Genomic DNA, 10,400 nt, shown 5'->3' with positions numbered 1-10,400 from the left:
ATGAATTCTGGATTTAACTTTAATCTCCTATGACTGATTCTCTGAATCTTAAACCAGCTAGATGGTGAGTTTAGAGCTCTGGCGTAAGAGTGGAACATGTGATATTTGGGAATTTTTAACTGGTATTATCTTTCCTATTACTTCCAAGTTACTGTCAAATGCATCAAAAAGGGGGAGAGAATAAATAAGTGGCTGCCAGTCACAGAAAATCTTTGACTACTGAGAAACACGCTGTCATTGTGGATGTGGATAATTTTTATTTAAGCTATCCTAAGTTGTGAATGCAAACTTAACCTCTATTTTATGGAGGAAACTGTGATAGCTAATTAGTCAAAATGAAATGTACATTTAACACAGATATAACTTGATATCAAAGTCCCTCTGTTTAATAATAGATGAGTCTGGCCTCTGTTAATAAAACATGAAAACAAAACAAGGAAGCATACACAAAAAATACTTATAGTACTTAAACCAATCAGGACAAACGTAGTAACTGAACATTTAACCATGCCCTGTGAAAGAGCTGCTGTTCTGTGGCTACTTGACTAAGTTCTGCTGCTCTTTTAAGTCCCAGTTCTGCAAAGCATTTAAGCAAATATTCAGCCCCATGGATCTCAATGAAATTGAAGCACATACTTAAAATAAAGAACATCTTAAATGGCTTTTGCTGAATAGGGATAAACTCAAGATTGTGCTAAAATGCATTGTTGAGCCAGGTACCCCATAACCATACTTAGGCCTTGTCTGCATGAAGAATTAGACACTGGCAAGTTGGGATGTGAATCTATCCTACATTAGCCTGACATGCTCTTAACTGTCTGTGTGCATTAACGGTTGTTAAAGTGCTTTGAGCTAAGGAGGACTAACCCAAAGCACTGTAACCAGGGCCGGCTCTGGCTTTTTTGCCGCCCCAGGCAAAAAAGCCTCTGGCCGCCCCCCCCCCCCCCCCCAGCACGGCAGGGGAGGGTGCGGGGGGGGGCGCGCGGCCAGAGCCCTGGGGGGAGGGCGGTAAGCCCCGGCCGGGGCTCCGCTCTCGCTGGGGGGAGGGTGCCGGAGGGGAGGGCAGCCGGAGCCCTGGGAGGAGGGCCGGGGGGAAGGCAGAGTGCCCGGCCAGAGCGCCAGGGGGAGGGCGGCGAGCCCCGGCTGGGGCTCTGCTCTCCCTGGCGGCCAGGGGGGAGGGCAGCCAGAGCCCTGGGAGTGGGGCCGGGGGGAAGGGCGGAGTGCCCAGCCAGGGCTCTGCTCTCCCCGGCAGCCGGGGGGGAGGGCAGCCAGAGCCCTGGGAGGAGGGCCGGGGGGAGGGGGGAGTGCCCGGCCGTGGCCCCGTTCTCCCTGGCGGCTGGAGCCGGAACGCAACACTGCGCCGCCCCCGTCCAGGTGCCGCCCCAAGCACAAGCTTGGTGGGCTGGTGCCTGGAGCCGGCCCTGACTGTAACAAACTTAACATATAGCAGCAGGGTGTACATGGACAGTTAGAGCAGGGCAGACTGATGTGGGATAGATTCACACCCCAGCTTGCCCCACAGTCTAATTGTTCACGAGGGCTGCACCTGAATGAGGTGAATGCACTTAGTTCCAGTAGAACCTTAAATAAATTAATATGGGGCAATGGGGAATTAGAATATTGTATACAATAGACAGTTAATCTATAAACTGGAAATTAAATTATTTGGAAGGAATGTATAGTATTATAAACTGATACATATAAGTAGCACCTACAAAAATTAACAAACGGCAAGTCTGCTCACACGGAGCACAAGTACAATGTATCTTCAATCCTTTTCTCATCATATAATGAGTTCAAACAAATAGAAGAAAATGACATGAAGTTACAGTATAAAAATGTTAGGTCAGTCTAGAAGACATTGCGGTTATTGCAACATGGCTGACCGTTAAGGAAGGGAATAGTCCAGGAAGCAGTTGCACCGCCTGTGTTTTTGATTCATTTCCTTGCTTGGCCTCTGAGAGACTTCTGTTTTTAATACTGTTGATGAAAGGACCTCTGATCTCCTCATGTTTTGTGTACTGTATTCCTTTTGTATGCAGAAACTGCATGTTAGCAAGATGACTGTTCTTTCTCAAAGAAACAGAATTAGAAGTGGTTGTAATTTTTCTATCTGGCCAAAGAGCACAGGGCCAGTGTAACTGTTCAGGGCCTGCTTGCAGGAATGCTTTTGGAAGCCTTGGGACAAAGGATAATGGTTCGTGAATTTGTTTCTCCTTCACTGTATCATGAATGATAGAGTCAGTTTCTTTTTCCCCCTTTTGTTCTATTGTTTTAGTACCCTTACTACCGGAAGCAGTCTCAGCTGAAGTAGCATTGAGCATTTTCTGATTTGCCTGGGAGATAGCGGCTATACTTTTCTTAAAAGAAGGATCTGTGCTATCTTTTGGAGTTGCATCTTTCACTGGTGGCAATATCAGCAAAGATTTTAAGTTTGAAGCTTCAGAGCTATCAGGAGCAGGCATGGTAGGCTCAGGGGTCTTTACAGCTTTATTTTTTAGGGCTTCTGGGTTTTTCATTTTTTCTGGTTGCCGTATACTGTATTCCTTTACTGGCAAACTTTTCTTTTCACCTTGAAATGTCTGAATAGAGCGTAACTTGCCATTACAACTTTCTCTCTTAGTTCCATCTGTGGTAGAACAATTGGAAGACTCACTAGAATGGACTGGAACCTCTTTCTTTTCTGAAACGGTATCATCTATAGCACATGTGCTTAATTTGCAATCAGATTTTGATTGATCTCTTGTAGTCTTGGTTTCTTGGCTCACACTTTTGTCATTATTTTGCCTCATATCTAAGCAAAACAGGCAACTGTTGATGGTTTCATTTGCCCTTGATTTCTTGGCTTCCTTTTGCAACTGAAGGCAGGCAAATGGAGCGGCTTTACCCCAGCCTTGCACCTGGGAACAGAGAAATATGTTAAATCTAAATACTAGTTGCTTTCTTCACAAGAAAAAAAATTAACTATGTACAAATGTAACAGTAATGGTTAACTAATAGCACTCATGATGCTACTTAGGTTTACTGTTTGGGCCAAATTAACAAGCAGTTTTTTATTCTTAGCCAGGCCCACTTAAAAAAAAAAAAACAGTATTTGAAGACTTTTATTGACAGAAAAACCAGTCGACTCCATAGATTTTCATGCCTGTTTTAGTTTTATGCTTGCAGTGCTGTTCTACAGAGTCCTACACTGCAAGCCTCAGAGGCGATATCCAAGACCATGAAAAATCCAATTTCCGTTACATTATATTATCTTTGAAAGAAAAACATGTTCTCTTCCCCCCAAAGTCTTGGATCTGAGAGATTATTATAGCTTTCCTTAGTTCCCACTTCTTTACTAAACTGAGTACAGAACAGAATTGTGATGTTTCTTTTATGATCCATGTACAAAACAAATGCATTTCTAGTGCCATTTCAATCAATCAAAACAACATACGTTCCACTGCTGACTAGGAGTGGATTTTACTTAGCTTTTGATTCACTAATATTAATCTCTTGCAGGCTTCAACAGGACAAACTTCCAGCTGAGAGGAGAAAACTACATCACCTGCTACTGACTGCTTAAAATTAAGAGCTCAAAAACTGAAATACCATTTTACAAGATCCCTTTCAGAGCTCTGCACTAGCAGCCTACCTCTGCACAATTTAATGTGAAAAATTAAGGCAGACTCTTACCAAATCTAGAAGTAGTGACCATAAACTAGAGGTGGAAACAGGACACACAAAGCACAGCACCTACACAGAGAAGTGATTTCACTGGGAGAAGAGAAAAGCTTCTTTTTGCACCACAGTCCAAAGTACAAGGAAATGGGAAAGCCTTACTCATATTATGAGAAAACCATTTACATTAAAAAGCAATGAGTGGAAAGAGACATGAATCTGAATGGGACCTGATCTGGGAGTCATGCTCAAAGGCCACCTAGCTGCTTAGGCGCCATACGTGATTTATGCAGCCAAATGCCTACCTTCCCCTGGCTTGTGAATCACTTTGGGGCCGAGGTGGGAGATAAGCATCTGGATGCCTAGAGTGGATCACGAGGGCACGTGCCCCAGAGTTTAAAAACTTAGGCCCTGGGAAATTTTTACAATGGAAAGTTAGGCAGCGTGAGTTTAAGCATCTGGCCCTCCGCCCCCTCCCTGCCCCTATTGGATCCCTCCCCAAATCCCCACCCTAGCTTTGCCTCTTCCCCAAGCATGCTGCATTCTTTCTCCTCCATCCCCTTCCCCCTCCCCCTCCCAGACTTGCCACGTGAAACAGCTATTTCGCAGCGCAAGCGCTGGGAGGAAGGGAGGGGCGCGAAGCAGGATGTGGCTGCCCGCTCAGGGGAGGAGGCAGAGCGGAGGCAGAGGTGTGCTGGGGCGGGGGAGGCGGGGAGCTGCCAGTGGGTGCTCCGCACCCACCAATTTTTCCCTGCGGGTGCTCCAGCCTCAGAGCACCCCCGGAGTCGGCCCCTATGGCATCTACAGCAGTGGTTTTCAAACTTTTCTCATCTGTGGACCCCTACAAGTTTTCAAATGGCGGTGCGGCCCCCTTTGGAAATTTAATCTGTGGTCCATGGACCCCTACCATAGAAGTCTTAAACTGAAAACTGACTGAACAGAATTCAATTATAAACGTTGCACATGCTCAGCCCAGCATTTGATGCAGCGTGAGAAGGGGCACTAAACTGTGAGCTTCTATGGCAGTGGTCCCCAACCTTTTCATAGAATCATCATAGAATATCAGGGTTGGAAGGGACCTCAGGAGGTCAACTAATCCAACCCCCTGCTCAAAGCAGGACCTAATCCCAACTAAATCATCCCAGCCAGGGCTTTGTCAAGCCTGACCTTAAAAACCTCTAAGGAAGGAGATTCCACCACCTCCCTAGGTAACCCATTCCAGTGCTTCACCACCCTCCTAGTGAAAAAGTTTTTCCTAATAACCAACCTAAACCTCCCCCACTGCAACTTGAGACCATTACTCCTTGTTCTGTCATCTGGTACCACTGAGAACAGTCTAGATGCATCCTCTTTGGAACCCCCTTTCTGGTAGTTGAAAGCAGCTATCAAATCCCGCCTCATTCTTCTCTTCTGCAGACTAAATAATCCCAGTTGCCTCAGCCTCGCCTCATAAGTCATGTGCTCCAGCCCCCTAATCATTTTTGTTGCCCTCCGCTGGACTCTTTCCAATTTTTCCACATCCTTCTTGTAGTGTGGGGCCCAAAACTGGAAACAGTACTCCAGGTGAGGCCTCATCAATGTCGAATAGAGGGGAACGATCACGTCCCTCGATCTGCTGGCAATGCCCCTACTTATACAGCCCAAAATGCTGTTAGCCTTCTTGGCAACAAGGGCACGCTGTTGACTCATATCCAGCTTCTCATCCACTGTAACCCCTAGGTCCTTTTCTGCAGAACTGCTGCCTGGCCACTCGGTTTCCGTGGAGCGAGTGCCGGACGACTAGCCGCCGACAGGGCCAGCTCCAGGGTTTTGGCCATTCCAAGCTAGCAACCAAACAAACAAACAAAAAAGCTGCGATCTGCGGTGGCAATTCGGCGGGAGGTCTTTCGCTCCGAGCAGGAGTGAGGAACTGTCCGCCGAATTGCCGCCGAACAGCTGGACGTGCTGCCCCAAGCACCTGCTTGGTAAGCTGGTGCCTGGAGCCGGCCCTGGCCGTCGAGGACTGTGGCCACCAGACAAGCAGCCACCAAAATGCCGCTGTGAAGCAGCGTCATCAAGAGGCGTCACGGCCGAAATTCGGCAGCATTTCGGCAGTAGTGCTTCTTGACATTGACGCTTCACGGTGGCATTTCGGTGGCTGTTTGTCCGGTGACCAGTAGGTGGGTGCACATGGATGCCCCAGCGGGCACCATGTTGGGGACCCCTGTTCTATGGTAATGATAACGCTTCCAGGTTCTGACCTGTAGGTGGGGGAATTCACATACTTTTGATTGATCAGAAAAACGGAATGCCTTTCCTGGGATCTGAAATTTAATTTTCATAGTTACCTATTGCAGACCCCTGAGACAGTCTGTGGACCCCCAGTTGAAAACCACTAGTATCCAGGGTTAGGTGGCAGCCAAGCAGAAATTTCACAGAGTGCAGAGGTGCTGCATACAGGACTTAAGCGCCTAAACTGCTTTGCAGATCACACCTTTAAAGTTTAGAAAGACTTAGCTTTTCAGTTATATCAGCAGGGACCAGAGAACTTAGACCTAGAAATATCTACTCAAATCAAGAAGTTACAACAAAATAGACTATCCAAAACTATCCTCACCCCACTAACTGTATTCCTAACCACAAAAACAGCTTTTCTATACAGATAGGTCTGCCCTAAATATAGGTTTCAAAAAACCAGTCTAGAAGACTGCATTACTGGGTGGGGGAGGGGGGGGGGAAGACTACTTTAACACCAGAATGTCTTTGGTGTATGTCCACACCTAACACTGGATAGAAAACAGTTGTTTATCTGAGTTATTTTTAACCATCTAAACCTCCCTAGAATACGGTTACCATATTTCAGGTTCCCAAAAAGAGGACACTGGGAGGGGGAAGGGGGAACTGCAGGGGATACCTGCGGCAGTGGTACTCGCTGGAGGTGGGGGGTAGTGTCGCTCCCTGTCATGGTGGCAGGACAGCTGGCACAAGCCCAGGACGCAGCAACAGCCCTCAGTCCACGACTCCCTATGGACCCCCTCCCTAGGCCTGAGTGGGCAGGACCCAGCAGCTTTGGCTGCAAGGGAATGGACCAAACAGCTGCTGATGCAGGGGAGATGCCAATCGGGAAGCGGTCCAATCAGGGTTCTTTCTGAGCTGCAGCATCTGCTCTGAAAAAATTCCAGACATTTCCTGTTTGAAAAAATCCACCCGGACATAGGACGGAGGCTCAAAAAAGAGGCAATATCTAGGAAAACCTGGACATATGGTAATTCTACCCTGGAATGGCAAGGTTTGAACCCATTGTACTCATTGTCATTCTGAAAAATTCATAATCTTAAAACTACAGAAAACCAGAAGCCTCCAAAGCCATTTCCCTCTGTGATACAAGTGATCCGTCCCCACAGCTGAACTATTTGTTACTGCTCTGATATAATGGATAATGTACACCAAATTCTTAAGCTAACTAAACCATCACAACCCTACTTGCCTTTTCTTCAAGAATCTCATGTTTTGTAGGTAAAAAGGTGAGAAGCAGCTTTAATCAGAATTACTTCAAACAGATGTGAGTACCATTTATATTAACCACTATTAATATTCCTTCTATTCAACTTCATTGTAGCTACAGGAAAGGAACGTACTTGAAGGTTTAGTGAGGTTTTTAGGTATTCCATATGTCTATGTTACAAAACAGTGATAGACAAAAAAATGGCAATTGAATGTCCACTTTACAAAAGTTGAAGGAACTAGAGGAAGATGATCAGTCCTTTATACTAAACTAAAAATAAAGATGGCAAGTGTCTGATTCCACAAAGCTCATCTTATTTTTAATTAGTTCAAAGGATCATTTACAGCTTAGTTTATCTATAGATTAACTAATGGTTAAATTTGTATTTCACTTATAATTATCTTGCTTCTTCATTCTCTACACATGCTAAATGAGGAACAGAATATTTCATTTTCTTCTTGTTTTTCTGCACCTAGATCAAAGCATTTTATCCTAATTCCCCCTCTCCCCATAAGAAGGTATTGTTCATTGATTAGCACAGTGCCACTTTTTGGTTGGTGTGGAGGTTGCAGCTGTTGGTCCTTTCTGTATATTCCATTTCATGCTGACTAATCTGCAGCTGTAACAAACTAGATCTCTATTAGTTTAAGAATAAAACCCTAAACAATATTTTCAGTATGTTCTTAAAGTTCCTCCATACCTACCTCTGCTTTTTAAGCAGCTCCCTTCAACTATTTTGAAGCTCCTAGCTTTTTGTTTTTTAAAACATGTGTAGTGTTAAATATCTTGTTTAAAACAATCAACTGTTGATTTGTCATGATTTCCCCCCATTCTCAACTTTGACTCTGGTTTAGAGGCTTTAAGGCAGGGGTGGCCAACCTCAGGGCTGGCTTTAAGCTGATTCGGCCGATTCCCTGGAATGGGGCCCCGCGCCTAAGAGAGCCCCACAACGTCCGGGGCTGCCGGCAGAGCGGGGGGGTGGGGGAAAGCCGTGTCCTGCTTCTCCCCCCTCCCTCCAGCGCTTGCGCCGCCATACAGCTGATCAGCTCAAGCCTGGGAGGGAGGGGTGAGGAGGAGGAATGTGGTGTGCTTGGGGAAGAGGTGGGGCCAGGGCGGGGATTTGGGGAGGGATCCAATGGGGCAGGGAGGGGGCGGAGCCAGGGTGGGGATTTGGGGAGGGATCCAATGGGGCAGGGAGGGGGCGGAGTTGGGGCCGGGCCAGAGTGGAGTTGGGGCGGGGGGGACGCGAGACAATTCGCGTCCCGCCATGGGGCCCCGCACCTGCTAAAGCTGGCCCTGGCCAACCTGTGGCTCCAGAGCCACAGGCAGCTCTTCAGAGGTTAATATGCGGCTCCTTGCATAGGTGCCAACTCCGGGGCTGGAGCTACAGGTACCAACTTTCCAATGTGCTACAGGGTGCTCACTGCTCAAGCCCGGGCTCTGCCCCAGACCCTAGCCCCACTCCCACTCCACTCCACTCCTTCCCCAAAGCCCCCGCCTCTTCCCCTGAGTCTACCGTGCCCTTGCGCCGACTCCTGCACACCACAAACAGCTGATTGCAGTGGGTGGGAGGTGCAGGGATGGAGGGTTTGGTGCTGAGCGGCGGTGCTGCTGGTGGGTGGGAGACACTAGGGGCGAGGGGGAGCTCCTGACATGTTACTGTGGCTCTTTGGCAATGCACATTGGTAAATTCTGGCTCCTTCTCAGGCTGGCCACCCCTGCTTTAAGGTATCCAAAGCAGTATCTGTTGACTTTTCAAACTACATTGTATCAAAACAAATGAATTTTTAAATAGCCCTTGTTAGCAAATGTTCCAAAACTGCATTTGAGAATTTTTTTCCTGGCTACTAAGTCATTTTTCAAGATATAAAATGTAACTTACAGCTTCCTCCCATCCTGTCTTGATGACATATTCTAAGGACCTTTCATCTTGTTCAAATACATTCTCGCTGATGTCAAGAAGAGTATAAACGTGATTCCTCTCTCTCCTCTCATTTGGGTAGATACACTGCCAGTTGGCTTCTTCTGTTTTCTTATTGGTAATGCTTTTTTCTAAATCTAGTTCACTCTTCTTGGAGGAGTTCATCATGGTCCCAGTGCCCCACAGTTCTACCCTTTAAAGCTGCAATAAGATCAGTGTCTTAAATAATCAGTCTGGCAATTATTGTTCAGATATCCTAATTTTAATGCAAGGAGTTGAGGGCTGCTCCCCCACTGCACTCCCTGAAAACCCAACCCCAAAAGGAGTTTTTTAACTAAAGAACCAGAATTGGATATTTTATACTAGTCCCTTAGCTTAGGCTGCTCTTTGAGCTACTTTCCCCAGCCCCTGTCCCCCTACATCCCCTCCTCCCAAGCTCTCCCCTACCCCCCCCGCGCTCCCCCCACCAGGTTCCCCTCTCGCTCCCCCATTCCCGGGCTCTCCCCTGCACCCCCGCACTCCCCCTCACGGGGCTACCCCCTCGTCCCCCCATTCCCGGGCTCTCCCCTGCACCCCCGCACTCCCCCCCCCCACGGGGCTACCCCCTCGTCCCCCCATTCCCGGGCTCTCCCCTGCACCCCCCGCACTCCCCCCCACGGGGCTACCCCCTCGTCCCCCCATTCCCGGGCTCTCCCCTGCACCCCCGCACTCCCCCCCACGGGGCTACCCCCTCGTCCCCCCATTCCCGGGCTCTCCCCTGCACCCCCGCACTCCCCCCCACGGGGCTACCCCCTCGTCCCCCCATTCCCGGGCTCTCCCCTGCACCCCCCGCACTCCCCCCCACGGGGCTACCCCCTCGTCCCCCCATTCCCGGGCTCTCCCCCTCACCAGGCTCCCCATCGCTCCCCCATTCCCGGCCTCTCCCCTGCCCCTCGTGCTGCCCTCCCGCCTCACCCTTCGGTCCCGGGGCGCGGGGACATGGAGCCGCACAGGCCGCTCTGCTGCTGCGGTTGTTCGCAGCCCCCTTCCCACCCCGAAGCCGTTACCCTGGGCGACGGGGTTGGCGGGGGAGAGGGGGCGGAGCGCGGAAGTGAGCGCATGAGCAATGGGGTGCGAGGTGCGACACAAACAGCCTGGGGGGAGGGGCTATGGGGGGAGGCTTCAGGGAGCGTGTGGGGAGGACGGGGAGAGGATGGAGGGAGAAGGGGGGAGGGCTGGCAGGGCTGAGGGGAGGGGGAGGGGCAGTGGCAGGACGATTAGGGGATAGAGGGATGAGGAAGCAAGAGAACAGAGGAGGAGGCAGCGGGGGTGCAGGTGTGGAAGCTTGGAACTAGC

At 49.0% G+C, this 10,400-nt stretch overlaps 1 protein-coding gene across 1 annotated transcript; it reads right to left on the bottom strand.

Annotated features, from left to right (window-relative positions):
- Positions 1-360: 360 nt before the first annotated feature.
- C14H16orf46 (chromosome 14 C16orf46 homolog) lies at positions 361-10,094 on the bottom strand. The gene is made up of 3 exons (XM_054048731.1): positions 10,020-10,094; positions 9,027-9,266; positions 361-2,900 (listed from the first exon to the last, which is right to left on the bottom strand). Exons 2-3 carry the CDS (start codon positions 9,231-9,233, stop codon positions 1,842-1,844), a joined length of 1,266 nt encoding a protein of 421 aa, XP_053904706.1. The 5' UTR covers positions 9,234-9,266; positions 10,020-10,094; the 3' UTR covers positions 361-1,841.
- Between the last annotated feature and the right edge of the window lie 306 nt (positions 10,095-10,400).

This window comes from Malaclemys terrapin, chromosome 14 (genome assembly GCF_027887155.1).
Source record: "Malaclemys terrapin pileata isolate rMalTer1 chromosome 14, rMalTer1.hap1, whole genome shotgun sequence".
NCBI classification, from domain to species: Eukaryota; Metazoa; Chordata; order Testudines; family Emydidae; genus Malaclemys; species Malaclemys terrapin.
Note: the sequence above shows the minus strand (reverse complement) of the source record. Positions and strands in the feature narration are given on the sequence as shown.